Source organism: Saccopteryx bilineata, chromosome 6 (genome assembly GCF_036850765.1).
Source record: "Saccopteryx bilineata isolate mSacBil1 chromosome 6, mSacBil1_pri_phased_curated, whole genome shotgun sequence".
NCBI lineage: Eukaryota > Metazoa > Chordata > Mammalia > Chiroptera > Emballonuridae > Saccopteryx > Saccopteryx bilineata.
The window spans coordinates 134667032-134683313 of NC_089495.1; the positions used below are offsets into that span (position 1 = coordinate 134667032).

General features: G+C 55.4%; 1 protein-coding gene across 1 annotated transcript in view; it reads left to right on the plus strand.

Annotated features, from left to right (window-relative positions):
- TPO (thyroid peroxidase) overlaps positions 1-16282 on the plus strand; it is a 33444-nt gene that overhangs the window by 11361 nt on the left and 5801 nt on the right. Inside the window, exons 6-14 of the mRNA XM_066235211.1 lie at positions 984-1113; positions 1482-1688; positions 2891-3403; positions 6590-6842; positions 8003-8173; positions 10446-10683; positions 11507-11715; positions 13406-13576; positions 15859-15990. Of these exons, the coding sequence (XP_066091308.1) occupies positions 984-1113; positions 1482-1688; positions 2891-3403; positions 6590-6842; positions 8003-8173; positions 10446-10683; positions 11507-11715; positions 13406-13576; positions 15859-15990 (2024 nt within the window). The remainder of the gene's footprint in view (positions 1-983; positions 1114-1481; positions 1689-2890; positions 3404-6589; positions 6843-8002; positions 8174-10445; positions 10684-11506; positions 11716-13405; positions 13577-15858; positions 15991-16282) is intronic.

The window sequence follows — 16282 nt, forward strand, 5'->3', positions numbered from 1 at the left end:
GAACACACGAAGCACTATCATTACTTTTACGCTCTGTCAGCAAACAGAATGTTCTTTCATTCTTCTTTTTTAACAAAAATTAGAAAGCACCCAATTCACACAAAGATTAGTTACCAGTCATCATTCTTTTATCTTCTCAATTGCCGAAAAACCTTCCAGGATGTACCACACCACTCTTAATCACACCTGTGCCTCCTATGTAGCGGGACCTTCCTTAGCACAATAGCTCAGAAATAGTTTGTTAGATCAAGATGTTATTGAACATCTTCATTTTATCTTTTTTGGCAAAGGTAAAATTTGACCTGCAGAAGAAACTGCATGTCCATCTCTATACGGAAAACATTCCCATTGAACTCACTGTCAAAACCCACCAGCCGAACATAACTTATTTCTCTCTGAGAAAGCCTGTGTTATTTTTCATTCAAATGAAATGTATTAATGCTTGCTCCCTTGACAACCACCTCATTAGTCCTGAGTTTAGAACATGTCAGCAGTTCCCAACAAACCCTGTTTCTAGCAGAACCTTCATGATGAAGGTCAAGCATAAGGTAGGACAAGGCGCAGCGCCCCAGATGGTGCTAGGACCCCGGGTAAGGGACACGAACCCATATTTGTCCATGCTGCATCTTTGCTGGCAGTCCTCCTGGCTTTCAGTCCTGCAGGGAGGTCCCCCTGTGTGCCCAGAGCCTGAGGGGCGCACCTGAGCAGGGAAGGGCAGGTGGAAGAAAGGGCGTGTCTGGAATGAGATCTTGGGAACTTCACTTGCTTGAGACGATCCACGTCACATGCAAACATCCATGCGTCCCGAGAGAGCCGTTCTACTCGGCTGCACTGGTAAGAGTGTCCAGCTGGAGAACAGTAAGAGGCCAAGAGTCTGCAGAAGTGGCCCAAGTATTCTTCTAGAGAACGGTTCATTGCACGTGACGCACTGCGTTCTTCCTCCCTCCTCTCACCGCCCTCACCTGTGCGCCTTGTTTCCACAGAGACCAGCCCAGGTGGGGTGCTTCCAACACCGCCCTGGCCAGGTGGCTGCCGCCTGCCTATGAAGACGGCATCAGCGAGCCCCGAGGCTGGAACCCCTACTTTTTGTACAAGGGGGTTCCCCTGCCCCCGGTGAGTACCCCCCGACCTTTCCCTGAGCTCTGGGTCGGCGTGGCGGGCTCCATGTGGGTGCTCGTAGGATTCCTTCCACCCGCACGCCCTGTGAGGTGGGCAATCACGTCTCACTGAAAGCTGCAGAGAGAGAAGTCACCAGCTAGTGAGTGGAGCAATGCAGTTTTGCACAAAGGCTCTTCTTGCTGTCTCTCCGTCTGTGTTTCCGTGAGCTCCCTGACTCACAGTTGGAGGCTGAGGCCTGATTCGCGACACTTGCTCGTTAAGTGACTCGCTCATTTCTGCAACAGGGATGACGGCCACGCAGCTCCCAGAGGTGAAGTGTCTGCTAACCCCAAACCCAGCCTCTGATCCCATGTCTCATCCAGGTCTGGGAGGTGACCAAGCAGGTCATTCAAGTCTCCAACAAGGCTGTGACAGATGATGACCAGTATTCTGATATGCTGGTGGTGTGGGGGCAGTATATCAGTCACGACATTGCGTTCACGCCGCAGAGTACCAGTAAAGCCGCATTTGGGGGCGCAGCCGACTGCAAGCTGACTTGCGAGAACAGAAACCCATGCTTTCCCATACAGGTAGGATTTTTACACATTCCCGTTTGTTTGTTTTTAATTATTTTTATTTATTTATTCATTTTAGAGGAGAGAGAGAGAGAGAGAGAGAGAGAGAGAGAGAGAAGGGGGGAGGAGCAGGAAGCATCAACTCCCATATGTGCCTTGACCGGGCAAGCCCAGGGTTTTGAACCGCCGACCTCAGTGTTCCAGGTCGGTGCTTGATCCACTGCGCCCACAGGTCAGGCCTACACATTCCCGTGTTTTATTGGGAAACTAACAGATGCCGTTTTAAAAAGTCAGACCAAGAAAGTTCCTTTTGTCTTATTCCTGAGGGTTGCCGCTGTTAAGAACTGATCTCTGCCTCTGTGTGTGATGTCTGCGTGTGTGCATGTGTGTCTGTACTTACATCTGTGGGTCCGTCCCATTCGGCTGTTGTCCTGATCTGGGCCCACCCGGCAAGAGCTCTTCCTCTCATCTCCCTGTCATTAAATGGACTGGAACCGGGTTGCCGTGTGGCTTCTTAGTCACACACCGTGTACGCATTGTCACTTACTCGCCCCCTGTGCTCATGAACAAGCATCTCAGTTGTTCTCAGTTTTGGTGTTGACGCGCCGTCACCAGCAGCTAAGCTGACCACATGTGTGTGGAACCCAGCTGCAGAGCCGGTCGGTGCCTGAGGGGTTTTCACAGACATCGCATATTGTTTCCATGAACAGTGTTCGCATTTCCCCTCTCACCCTCCAGCAGACAGGGCAGGTAGGGGCGTTAGCTACTTCCCTTCAGAAAACATCCTCAAACCGGCTCAGGGCATTTCTACCTAAGAGCAAAGACCAGCCCAGCTGCTGTCCTCAGTGGCACTCCTCTGGTAACTGGCATGAGCAGGTGTTCCCGGCTGAGCTGTGCGCCCAGGGTGGGCCTCACCCATGAAGGGCTTTCTGATGGGGGGTGGGGGGGTATAATAAAAACAACCAGCAGTTGGGACACTCAGGCATCTGCAGAGGAGGCCCCAACAGGGAAAGCACTAAACAAGATGTCCCAAAAGGAAATGGGAAGAAGGGCAACATCAGGGCTGCACCAATTATGTAAATCGACCCTGGATGGAGGGGAGGGCTGACTTGAACTGAGGGCCGAGAGCCACGTGGGGTCGTGGTCGGCCTGGGGCTCCTAGTGTCTGTAAAGAAGATGCCGAGATCCCGCAGTGACCTGCGCCCCCTTTTTAGCAGCTTCCCCCGAACGCCTCATGGACCATGGGTGCCACCTGCCTGCCCTTCTATCGGTCGTCCCCCGCCTGCGGCACTGGGACCCAAGGCGCCTTGTTTGGCAACCTGTCCATGGCCAACCCACGACAGCAGATGAACGGGCTGACCTCTTTCCTGGATGCGTCCACAGTGTACGGCAGCTCCCCAGCCTCAGAGAAGCAGCTGCGAAACTGGACCAGCACAGAGGGGTGGCTGCGGGTCAGCACGCGCCACCATGACAATGGCCGTGCCTTCCTGCCCTTCGTGACCCTGAGCGCACCTGCGGCCTGCGCCCCCGAGCCCGGCGCCCGGGGCCGCTCCCCCTGCTTCCTGGCTGGGGATAGTCGCGCCAGCGAGGTCCCCTCCCTGGCGGCCCTGCACACGCTGTGGCTGCGTGAGCACAACCGCCTGGCCACCGGGCTCAGGGGCCTCAACCCGCACTGGAGTGCTGACACCGTCTACCAGGAGGCACGCAAGGTTGTGGGTGCCCTGCACCAGGTGTGCACAGAGCCTTGTGGCGCCCTGAGTGGGCGCTCAAAGCCACCGTGTGCCCCGAGGTTAAACCAATGGCCACTCAATGGCAGTAAAAGATTCAGCCCACCCACCCCCCTTTCTGGTATTCAGAGCATTCTGAGCACTTCAGGATTTTCACCCACATCCTCCTCTTAGCAACCCCTTGAGATGCCTGTCCAGTAACAAGTTCGATATTTTTATATTTTGAAGACAATGGGGAAAATGAAAAGAATCTGTATGAGATTTGTGAATGAGCAAGTTAAATAAGAATCTTAATTCTTGGCCCTGGCTGGTTGGCTCAGTGGTAGAGCATCAGCCTGGTGTGTGGAAGTCCAGGGTTCAATTCCCAGCCAGGGCACACAGGAGAAGCGCCCATCTGCTTCTCCACCCCTCCCCCTCTCCTTCCTCTCTGTATCTCTCTTCCCCTCCCGCAGCCAGGGCTCCATTGGAGCAAAGTTGGCCCAGGTGCTGAGGACAGTTCCATGGCCTCTGCCTCAGGCGCTAGAATGGCTCTGGTTGCAGCAGAGCAATGCCTCAGATGGGCAGAGCATCGCCCCCTGGTGGGCATGCTGGGTGGAACCCTGTCAGGTGCATGCAGAAGTCTGTCTCTCTGCCTCCCTGCTTCTCACTTTAGAAAAATACAAAAAAAAAAAAAAAAAAAAAGAATCTTAATTCTTTCCTCACTCATGATGATTTTCAATGCTGCATCCGGGGATCGCAGGTGAAGTCTCAGGCTGGCCAGAGACCAGCTGCTATGATTCCTTTGTCTGTTCTCCCCACCCTCCCCTGTGATGGTTTAGTGTAAGACATCCCGGAATTTTTCTCTTGCCAATGGTGTGAGTGTGTGTGGCACGTGCGAGTGTGAGTGTGAGTGTGTGTACTGGTGTGAGAAGTGCAGGGGCTGGAACAGCAACGGGAGCCTGATACACAGAGCCTGCCATTGCATGAACATGGAGCACTCTCCCTCATTAAACTGTACCCTCGCTGACCGGTGTGGACAGCAGGATGCTCAAGGAAATGGGAGGACAACACGTAGGAATCTGCGAGGGGACATTTAAGCTGACTTGGACAACAGCAGGATCATGTGACCAGGAGGCTCGTCCCCGCTGTCAGTAAAAATCAAGTCTCTGGTCAGACATTGTGTCACCTCCTGTGTCAGTGGAATCCATCCATCAAGGGAGGAGAGTGGCTGTCAGTCCTTTCTCGATAACATTGGCTGGTTTGCACGGTGGTGGCTGCAGGCTCCCTGTTCCTCGTCCTGCTCCCAGTCCCTGGACTGACAGGTGTCTCTGTCTCTTCTGCTGAGGGGAGAAGAGACTGAAGAAGGATGTGAGTGGGAGGCCATGCTCACTGGACACGTTGGTGGCCCTGAATTTGTATCTGAGGTCCAGGGGCAGCTTCTGCACGATGAAGTCATAACTGCTCCAAGTGCAGGTCAGGAGCATGGGCGCGCCTCATTCATCAGCTGGGAACCCCAGGCGGGGCTGCCATGTGTCTGTGGGGCTCCCAGGGGAAGCTGCATAGACGCCCTGGTACTCTGTCCTCCCGCCAATGAGGACGGCACCCATGCTCTTGCAAAAGCACCACATCACGTCAGAAAACGCTTCTACCATTCAGAAGGATGCATGTCAATTATGCAAATACTATGTTTTATTTTGTTTTGTTTGAACAATCTGAAAATGTTAACAGCTTGCTCTCCTGAACGGGTCCCTGAAATGTGAGGCCCTGTGTTCTGTGGTGGAATCATTCCTATTAATATATATATACATCAGATGAAGTTATTGACCAATATATTGTCTTGAAATACCAAGACTATTTGATTCTGAAACAAATACTGTAAAACCTAAAAGCAGAGTCTGGGACAAGTTCTGCCAGAGCCCAGCCTCAGAGGTCACACCGTGACCTGCCATGGGGGAGGCGCGGGCTGCATTCATCTGTGAGTTATTCCTGAGAGCTCAAGGATTGGGAGTCGTGCTTTCACAGGACAGGAGCTGCCAGCACTGCCAGGCACCTGCGGGCACTAGATCTGCGTCCGTCCGCTGAGTCCAGGGCACGTTTGTGATTATCCAAAAACAGACAGACAAAAACAAACCTTTTCTGCGAAGTTTGAATTGAGGCCTTTGTTGCAGGACAGGAAGCTGTGTGACTGAGACCTGGTCCCAGGAGTGAGCTGCCCCCTGGCCCATCTCCTCTCGTCATTGACCACAAGAGGTGCTCTGTCCTCTCATCTTAGAGGATACCATGTGCCTTGCAGGGAGGGACAGAGAGTAGGAATACAGACTCTTCTGCAAACACATGGCACAAGTTCAGTTCCCGAAACCCTGACTGGCGTCATCACCGTGTTTCTGCGGCTCCTATGGGAAACTCACATGTAGCTGAGGAAGAGAAGCCAGAAATTACACGGACTCTTAGTCTCTGCTTGAATGTTGATGTATGAACAAGCAGCTGGATGAGACATCATATTCAACTCCATTTCATTTTCTTTAAACTTCAGGGGACGGAGTTGTCCACCAGGCATCAATCTACTGTGTAAAATATACGCCTACCCTATTTTATATCCAGATGTAGTAGTTAACACACTTCACACAAAGCCGTGTGCGTTTTTTATTCTTGCACAAACTCTGTGGAAGAGGCTTTTGCGGATAAGGACACGGGCCCAGAAAGAATGACCACACCTCCCAGGGCCACAGAGCTGAGCCGCTGGGAAGAGAGCTCATGTCGGTCTGAACCCTGAGCCTCTGGTCCAGGATTCCTTAATGCTGTAGGTTCAGGTGTTAATGCCAAGCTCACAGGTGAAGGTGTGAGGGCAGAAGGTGGTCTGTACAGAAATGTTTTCACGTTTGTGCAAGGAGCCTAGTGGCAGCGGCAGCCTTCTTAGCCCGTCCTCAGAGCTGTGGCCAAGCTTGACTGGCCCAGCCCATCCTGCTCCATCCTGGAGGGGTGTTGGAGGCATCTTTAACTTGCCCTGTCCAGCCCATGAATGTGGGAGCTCTGAGACTGTCTGGAATGATTGATGTTGCTCACCTGCTCACCTGCGCCCTACCTTGAGGCAGTTCTGAGCCCCCGGGATGTGCAAGAGGACGCCCCCCCGCCCCTGACCCTGGGTCGGCACGGGCTGTGCCACCGTGGCTCTCTGCTCAGAGGCTCACTCACCTGTTTCCTCTCTCGTAGGTCATCACCCTACGGGATTACGTCCCCAAGATCCTGGGCCCTGAGGCCTTTGAGCAGCACGTGGGCCCCTACAAGGGCTATGACTCTTCTGTGAACCCCATGGTGTCCAACGTGTTCTCCACGGCTGCCTTCCGCTTTGGCCACACCACAGTCCACCCGCTGGTCAGGCGGCTGGATGCCAGCTTCCAGGAGAACCCGTCCCCGCTGCTGCTGCGCGACACCTTCTTCAGCCCCTGGAGGCTCCTCAGGGAAGGTGCGTCCGGCCCTCGGCCGCCCTCCTCATCTGAGACAGTTGCCGCGGCCCCTCAAGGGCAGCGAGCCACACTGTTCACGCAGGCAGTTGGCTGGGTCCTCTCCAGGCATCCATGTTTGTGGAGAAAATTCGTGTGCTCAGAGCTGTCTTTCCAACACGCTCCTCTCTGGTCCCCGGAGTTCTTTGGAATTCATAGCTCAGAGTATCCCAGGCCCAGGTTTACTCCCTACCCGTGATTTCAAAGATACTGAAAAGAAATTTAAATTTATACTGAGATAAACGATGCCATGTGTCACTGCACGTTGTGTCCGATGGCCCTGCTCAGCACTGTACGACTTCAGGTCACGATGCTGGACATGAGTAGTTTAGAAAACCATGTCAACTCTCAGGTGAGGATTTGAAGGGCTATTTCCACACACCCCTGATCCCTCCTTTCTCCCCTTCTCCACATTCTCTGTCTGTCTGGAAGCTCCTGTCCTGCCTCCAGAGGCTCTTGGCTCTAAGTGGCTGTAGGGGGTGGAGTAGAAGAAGTCACTGCACCTACTTTGTCTCCCTGAAAACTTTCACAAACACCTTGTAGGAAGGAGAGAGGCCAGGGGTCATCCAGGGCCACCAGGCCACCCACAGAGGCCAAAGCCCTGTGTGAGTTCTGTCCTGTACTGTGATCACCAGGAAGCTCCATGTGACAGGTGGAGGAGCTGAGCGTGCTCTGGTGGGTGGTCTGGTCCGTGTCCCACAGGTCCTGGGGAGAAGGCTGGCACATTAGAGGTGAAGGGAGCAGGGTCTCTGGATACCCCATGGCCCCTTAGCCAAGCCAAGTCCTCTATTACTGACATTAGAATCCAGCAAGTGCTGCCTTTGACTGTAATGTTTTCACTGTAGAAAAACAAATAACTTGAGTGTCTGAGGGGCACCATGTCTGGGTCCCCTTGGACCTAACACTTGACCTCCCCACACCCATGGCTGGTCCCCTCGGGGCCCAGGCAGGAGCTAGTCACCCATGGGCAGCATCCTGAGGGTGCTCGAAAGCTTGGAGCCACAGAAAGCGAATAGCGAGCTCACAAGACCTTTGTTAAGGATAAGCACAGTTTACAGTCTGAGGTGTCACTGTCTCTGCAGAATGGGGAGAAACCCGGGCCCCTCTCTGGCGTGTCTTCCAGGTGGTGTGGACCCCGTCATGCGGGGCCTCCTTGCCCGGCCAGCCAAGCTGCAGGTGCAGGGCCAGCTGATGAACGAGGAGCTGACCGAGCGACTCTTTGTGCTGTCCAGCTCGGGGACCTTCGACCTGGCGTCATTGAACCTGCAGCGAGGCCGGGACCACGGCCTGCCAGGTCAGCCCCTGCCCTTCCCCACACCCACTGCCCCTGACCTAGAGGAGCCACTAAGCGAGAGGCCTGCTCTTCCAGAGTCCGATCTAAAGTAGGATGTTTGCACAAATCTATTGTCAACGTCCAAGAAACAGACTTGAAAAGGTCTCTCGTCTGTTCCATTGAAGAGGCACCCGGATTTCTTAGCCAATGGGGCTTCCTGGAGGCCCCGGCCGCAGCTGGGAGGAAGGAGCCCACGTGGTGGGGAAGGGCATGTCCAGAAGAGGGAGGCTGGGTGTCCTGGGCCCATCAGAGCACTCCTTACTCATGTCTACTCTGACCTCAGCCCCTGCTCAGCTGTCCCATCCACACTTGCCCCCCCCAGGCTGACCCCGACCCCTTGCCCATTGTGGCCATCACCCCCTCAGGCTCGTGGACATCAGCTATATGGCTGACATCTCTGTGCCTGGTGACGCCTCCAGGACAGAGACCATCTGTTGTCTCTTCCTGCTGATGCAGGGGCCCCGCTGAGGTGTGTGGCTTACGTAGACCCACACCAGCAGCCAGTCCTGCTGCCTGGGCCCTCCCAAACCTGTTGTGGGGCTGCCCTCACCCCTCACAGGTGTCAGTGCTTACACCCCCCTCAGCCTTTTGGGGTTGAATTACTTATAATCATTTAGTAACACTACTAAGGAGACTGAAGCATAGACTTCAGACAACACCCCAATGTTCAGTTTCAAAGAGGGGAGGGGTGTGGCCACTGCAGGGGGACACATGTGCAACGGACACTTGGTTAGACCTGAGGCTCTGTTGTATCAGAACCCTCCTGAGAAAGACTTGCACGATGACTTGACAACGTGATGGGGCCTCCGCTCTACTGTGAAATCGTTTACTTTGCAAGGACCATGAAATACCCACCTACATCCTCCAAATGTCTGTTCCAGTCCCTCCCCCCTCTGGCCCGTGCTGACAGGCACTTCTGATGTCTTACCCTCCGTGCTCTGAGGTCCAGGGAGCTCTGGTGCCTTCTACTCTCTCTCTGTCAGATTCCCAGACCCCCCACCCCGAGCTGGGGAGGACAGGGGGGCTTCTCTTGACTTAGAGCAATGAAGGACAGTTTCTCTAATTTCTTTTTCTATGTAAAACGTAAGGTGGTAATCTGCCACAGGTACACAAATGTTATTATTACTTTTTACTATTTAAAATAATTTAATATAATTTCTGAATTTAAAATAGTTTAATATAATTTCTATAGAAACACCCCCCCCCTCCAATTGAAGAACGTTGGTTCACTTAATATTTTGGGTTTTGATGAGGTACCATCGGTTCCTGTCTCCTAGGGAATTTGGAGGGTTTGTTCGTGCTGGTGTGCCCGGTGTCGGCTCCGGTATCACAGCCCCCACAGCGCTGTGTCTCTTGTGAGCAGGAGGTGTTCCATGTTCCTCCCACTCATTCTGTGTCATGAAGGGCTCAGTGTCCTGCAGACCCCATCAGTCTAAATGCATGTCCTGTTCAGATGTCAATACTCAGACCCTTGCGGAGTATCTATCCTGCATGAGGCCCCAGGGAAAAAGACGTGACATAGGCTCAGTGGGAGAAGCACAGGGGGTGGAACCACAAGCCAGGAGACTAAGGAGGAACCGTGGCAAAGCCGGATTAGACTCCGGGTGGGTGCAAGGGCAGGCGGTCACATCCCCTTGAGGAAGAGGCGACCCTGCCCAGGGTCAAGGACACATGGGTTGTATCCAGAGGACACTGGACAAGGAGAAGCAGGGGGTCTGGGGTAGTGAGCATCCATGTTGAAGGAGGAAGAAGGAAAGGAGCAGACGTTCCCACCCCACAGGCTGAGGTGGCCCTGGGCAAGGGGGACAACACAGTGTCAGACTCATGTAGCTGTTACCATGCCTTTCTGTGTGTGTGTGGGAGGCGGCTGCCCGCTGCCATCCCTGTCCCTGCCACTCTGGAGTACGATGAGCTGAGCAGGCAGGCGAGGCCACGTATGTGGCTCCGGAGAGACAGAGTCCATGTAGATGGGCAATGGTGTCCTCCCCTCGGGGGTGTTGGCCACCACGCTGTCGCACACCCCAGCTTGTTTCTGAGCAGACTCAGCAGCAAAGGCTAACATCTGGAATATTCCAGCATGTCTGTGCAGCAGGGGGTATGCGCACTTTCCTCTGCAGTTGGACCTATGGGCACAGGCTGTGGGCCAGGCACACTTTCAGTGGACACATCGTCCGTGAGGGGGATGGGTAAGCACTGGGACCCGCCAGAGCCCACGGCCCTGTGTCCCATGCAGGTTACAATGACTGGCGGGAGTTCTGCGGCTTGCCCAGGCTGCACACCCGGGCGGACCTGAGCCGCGCTATTGCCAATAGGAGCATCGCAGACCAGATAATAGACTTGTACAAGCACCCTGATAACATCGACGTCTGGCTGGGCGGCCTAGCTGAGGACTTCCTCCCGGGCGCTCGAACGGGCCCCCTGTTTGCGTGCATCATTGGGAGGCAGATGAAGGCCCTACGGGATGGAGACCGGTAGGTATCGGTGACCAGTCACATCTGTGGGCTGTTCCAGATGTCCTTTTGAAGTCACCCAGACCTGGGGGCCGACAAGGTGCACAGCTCAGCCTGTGTGTGGCCCTTGGCAGGTTAGTTCTCCCACCTGTAAAACTGGGTTCTTGTAACAATGAGATCAACACAAAGCACATCCACGGTCTAAGCACTTGTGCCCGTGAGCTCTCGTTGCCTTTCCCACATCCCATGACCCCGTGAACAAGCAGGCGCCATGTGAAAAACACATGGTGTTTCAGACAACCCTGAAACTCCACCCGCCCTCAGATGTCTGACCCCATCTGTGGGTGCTGTGGACACTGTAGCGGCTGCATGGGCGCCGAGGACAGGCCCAGGGATGCAGTCAGGGGCATGTAAATGTGACCCTCTGTTTTCTCAGCCGTCAACCTCCACCAGCATGAGGGAAGGGGGACCCAGTGAGAGAGCAGCCAGCTTCCTGTCCCTGGGTCTTCAAGCTGCAGCTCAGCACTAATTAGGAGAAGAACACAGACAGGAATGGAAAAACGCTCTCCTTTAACAATTCCTGCACACCTTTCTGTAGTCTCTGTGCCTAAGTCAGACTTGTTTAAAACAGAATATCGACATTCTCTCATGAGAGCACACTAGCCTTCCCCCAAGCCTCCCCCACCTTCTACAAGTTCACCACTTATTTCCGAGGTGCAGCATGTCTGCCGGTTAAGAATTACTGGGGGAGAGAACTGGACGCAGTCTCAAAGCCACATGGTCCTTAACCTCGTGGGGTTTCCGGGACGCCAGTCACCGGCCTGCTGCTGTCTCTCCCGTGCAGGTTCTGGTGGGAGCACGGCGGCGTGTTCACGGAGGCGCAGAGGCGGGAGCTGGAGCAGCACTCCGTATCGCGCCTCCTCTGCGACAACACCGGCCTCCCGCGTGTGCCCGCGGACGCCTTTCGCGTGGCCACGTTCCCGCAGGACTTCCAGCCGTGCGCAGACATCCCGGGCCTGAACCTGGAAGCCTGGAGGGAGGCGGGTCCCCGAGGTAACCGTTTCAGGCTCCACCACCCCAGGCTCCACTGCAGATGAGTGACTGCTCAGAGAAGCGGTTTTGCAGGAGCACGTGGGGAGGAAAGAACAGGAGGGCGAGCCTGCTCCTCAGTTAGGTCCAGACTCCCCCTGGGCGTGGGAGGAGGGCTGTTCCTGGCCAGGGCACCCCGCCGGAAGGCACGGTCAGGGTGGGCGTGCGCAGCCACGGCCCCGGCCCCACACTGGGCTCAGCTTGGCCCGGGTCCACCTGCTGTCCTCCCAATGCCCACGGGGGCCGGTGCCCACAGAGGTAGGTGCACACGTCCCTGCATGACCGGCCGGGCAGGAACGCAGGAGCCTGGGTGACACCGGGTCAAGACCAGGTTGCAGGACCAACACGCAGGTCCGGGAATAAGGCTCCAGGAGGGGTCAGGCAGGGGGTGAGACGGGCCCGGAAACTGCAGGCCACTTGGGGGTCAGGTCAACCAAGCTGAGATTTCCATTTTAAGGTTCCGGCCACCAGATTCCCCTTCTAATAAGAGAGCGGGACTAGAGCAGCTGGTCTGGCCTCAGTACCTGGCGCTGCACGTGCCGGCAGCACAGAGTGCAAGCGCGCCACAGTTCTGCCTTGCGCAGGGCGGGAACCACTCAGGTCTCACGCTGTTGCAGAGACGTTCTGCCCACTGCCGGATCCTGTGCAGCAGGTGCGGCTCTGGGAGTATTGACGTACGTACGCAAGCATGACGCACGCACGCACGCACAACAAACTCAGGACTAGGCAGCGCTTACACTGAAAATGGAAGAGAGACAACTAGTGAGTGACGGTGGGTACGGCCTGTCCCGTGTGTGCGGCCCACAGGGACACAGTGGGAAGGACACGGGGTGGCTGGGTGGGCTCGAGAGCGGAGACTCCATGACCGTTGCACCGCGCCCTGGGGAGGCTGAGCGAGCCGAGTGCCCACAGATTCTTGGAGGCCGGTCCAGGGGCCGAGAGGAGGCGAGGCGGGGGCGGCGAGACGCAGAGCAGCCGGCCCGGGTAGCGCCAGGCCTCGGCTCGTGACACTAGGCTGCTGTGGTGACGAGACGCTGCGCGGGGCGTTTTTCCGTGCGTGTGTGTGTGTGTGGGGGGGGGACACGGCACGGGAGCCGTCGGCCACTGGGAGGGCACGTGGCTGGGGTCGAGCAGGCACAGGGACCCGGAGAAGCCGCTGCGAGGTCCCGGGACAGGTGTCGATCTGAGCCATGCCTGTTGGTGTCTCCAGTGCGGGGTGCACTTCATGCCCAGAGCCCAGGCGGCAGCCCCGGGTGAGGGCATCCGCCTGTCCGTCCAGGACGGGAGGGCCTGCCCGCGGAGCACAGGCTGAGACACAGCCGAGGGGCAGGACGGGCCGGGGCAAGGGCAGTGCTGTGACAGGAAGGGCCCACGGATGGGGAGGGACCAGGGACTGTCACCGTTCAGAGTGGTTTGTGGGGGTGGCACGTGGAGCTGAACCCAGCGGAGACACACGAAGAGGGGAGGCATGGAGGATGTGATCCCCAGCCGGCGGCGCTGCGTGGAGGGGGATCCGTGCACACGTGGGGATGCTGCTCTGTCCGGTGCCGTGCCACAGAGGATGGCACTTGGGACTGGACCCCTGGGGGAGGGCCGAGGGCGGGAGCCAGCCTAAAGGAAGGCGATGACTGTCCTTCCCTCTTACCCCACCCAGGCGACACATGTGCCTTCCCCCAGAGAGTGGAGAATGGGGACTTTGTGCTCTGCGGCCACTCGGACAGACCGGTGCTGGTGTATTCCTGTCGTCACGGGTTTGCGCTCCACGGGCGGGAGCAGCTCACGTGCACCCCCCAAGGCTGGGACTTCAGGCCCCCTGTTTGTCAAGGTCAGTTGCGTCATTGGGTGTCTTTTAACAACTTGATCCCGAAAGCTGCATTGTTCAAATATTAACTGAAAATAAATAGCATTCACCCAAAGGTGCTTTGGAGCACCATAGCACCATGATCTTCCCAGGGACGGTTCTGGCTTAGAAATCAAGGATTCTTTCCTTAGCTGGCCATGTCTCCAAGTGGACACCTTTCTTGATAAGGAAGCGTCATGACAGTCACATCCAGTGTGCCCGACAGGGTGACGTAGGAGAGAAAAGTGACAGGCAGTGAGTCACTGTGGCGAAGGTTATAGTAAAAATGTTGTCAAGCCAATTTCTCTAAAGAAACAAGACAGAAGTGTTTCCACAGGAGGAAATAGTGGATGAGGAATGCCCCAAAGGAGCAGCTCGATGTTCCTGTTCCTCTCTCAAAAAATAAAATAATAATAATTAAAAAAGAAAAAAGAATTCCAGGGGGAAATGGACGTATATGCAGCCAAGAGGGAGCAAGTCACTTCTGGGGTGCCTGATCTGAGCCCGAGAGCTCTAGCCAGTCTCTAGCCAAGTCAGCTTACCACCCATCTGCAGTTGGCAGAGAGGGGTGTGGTCCAATTGAAATAATACATGAAATTGAGTGACACTTGTCATTGTCTTCTCTACTCAATCCTGCTTGTCCCCTCAAATCCTCATGAAAACCAGACAGGATAAAAAACTTGTAAATACATCCTAACAGTGACTTTGGGGAACTTCAGAGCGGTGAATTCAAGTTGGAGACGTGTCCACAACTTTTTGGTCTACTTATTGCCAAGAGGTTACTTAACAAATGAGTGCAGATGTTCCCCCCTCAGCTCAGGGAGAGATGTGCAATAAGCAGAAACGTGCTCAGGGGAATGGGCACTCTGCCAGCGTGTGCTGACTGGAGGCGCTTGATGCAGGAGAATGGGTAACCTGGGCTGTGAGCGGGGCCCTGGCCTCTGTGCAGACTGACCCAGGAGTCTGGGGACATGCAGGCCTGAGACCTCTTCTCCTTTGTAAGGAGTGTTGTCACCCGCCAGGGTGGGTGTGACACAGGTTCCTCAGTGTCACTACTGAGGCAGGAGACCAGCTTTTACCTTCCTGGTTTGGGCTTCTGATTAGAAGAAGTTGTTCACAGCTAGAGTCAAGTGGAGTGAATTTGTCCCCCCCAGAGGTATGTTGAAGTCCTCGCACCCAGACAAAGAATGTGATCTTATAAGGAAATGGGGCCTTTGCAGCTTCATCAAGTTAAAATGAGGCTGTTATGGTGAGCACTGATCCAGTGTCCTTATTAGAAGAGAAGGGACACAGGGACAGGCGTGGGGGAGATGCAGCTACAAGCCAAGGGATGCCGAGAGCGTGAGCCCCCCCCCCGCCAGATGCTGGGCGAGAGCCCTCAGAGCCAGTGTGGCCCTGTCCTTTGGCCTCAGAACTGTGACAGAAACTTGTTTTGAGCCAATCTGTGGCACTTGTCATGGCAGCCACAGGGACATCGGCACGAGGGGCCTGGCAAGGGAAGTGAGGTGCAGGACTAGAGAAGAGGGGTCCGGCCTGTACAGGTCTGTCCACAGCAGGACGGCCTGCCCTGTGCCCACTGTCCCACCTGCCCCGGGGTAGTTGTAGCTCTCAGGACAGAGACATGGATCTTCGTACTGTGGTGACAAGCCCAGCTGCTTCCTCCTGCCCCTGGATCCTCCTCATCTGCGCTTTGGGTGCAGATGGACGTCCCAAGGGTTGACCATGGATAAGACTCTTCCCAACTTCTGTGTAGAAAGACAAGTAACAAAAGCTCTGCTTCCCTATTCGCTCTGTGCCTGGGGCTCCATGGCTCCCGTCCCTGAAATGCCTGCTGTTGGTGTCACTAGCAGTGATGTTTTCACTGGTGACAGTATGTCAAGAGCCAGTATGCCCAGCCCCCCTTCAGATTCTCAGCTGCTCTCCATAGTCCATGAGATGCCCATTGGTAAGTGAGAAAAATCAAGCTGGGGTGGGAGTGGGGTATTAGTTCCAGAGGACCGGCAGGAGTTTGGAAAGTAACCATAACCACAGGTGGCGCTGACCCCTGAGTCTGAAGATCAGTGCTCCTCTGAGGATCTGAGTCAGTGGGAGGGTCCTCAGGGGTCCTCAGATTCTCAACAATGGAGGATGAAGTTCCTCTGCTTCCTGGATGGGGACAGATGGGAGCAGCTGGTCTCTGTGGGGAAAGGGCCTCCACCTGTGTGGAAGCTTAGACTGAGGTTGAGGGTAGGCTGTGGCCGGGGCCTGATCTCTGCGTGTTCGTGTAGACGTTAATGAGTGTGAAGACATGATGGACCCGCCCTGCCACACGTCAGCCCGGTGCAGGAACACCATGGGTGGCTTCCAGTGTGTGTGCACGGACCCGTACGTGCTAGGAGAAGACGGAAGGACCTGTGTAGGTGAGATCACACTTCTTGCCTGCCCTCACTGGGAGGGGGGGTGTTACACACTTAGAGGTGACTGAGGGTCATCCTTCCAGCTCTGTTGGGAACTGGTGACATCTGTGCGTCCACTCTGCTACATTCTCCAACACTGGGAGGGAGCAGGAAACCGTCCAGTTACTACTGAAGTTGAGATGGGGCCACAAGACACAAAGCTGTTGTGTGGACACTCACAACGCTCAGTGCCGGGCACTGGTCCGGACTGTCGGTGGTCTCCTGCCCCAGGACTTATGTTTTTGAGCTGAGCATG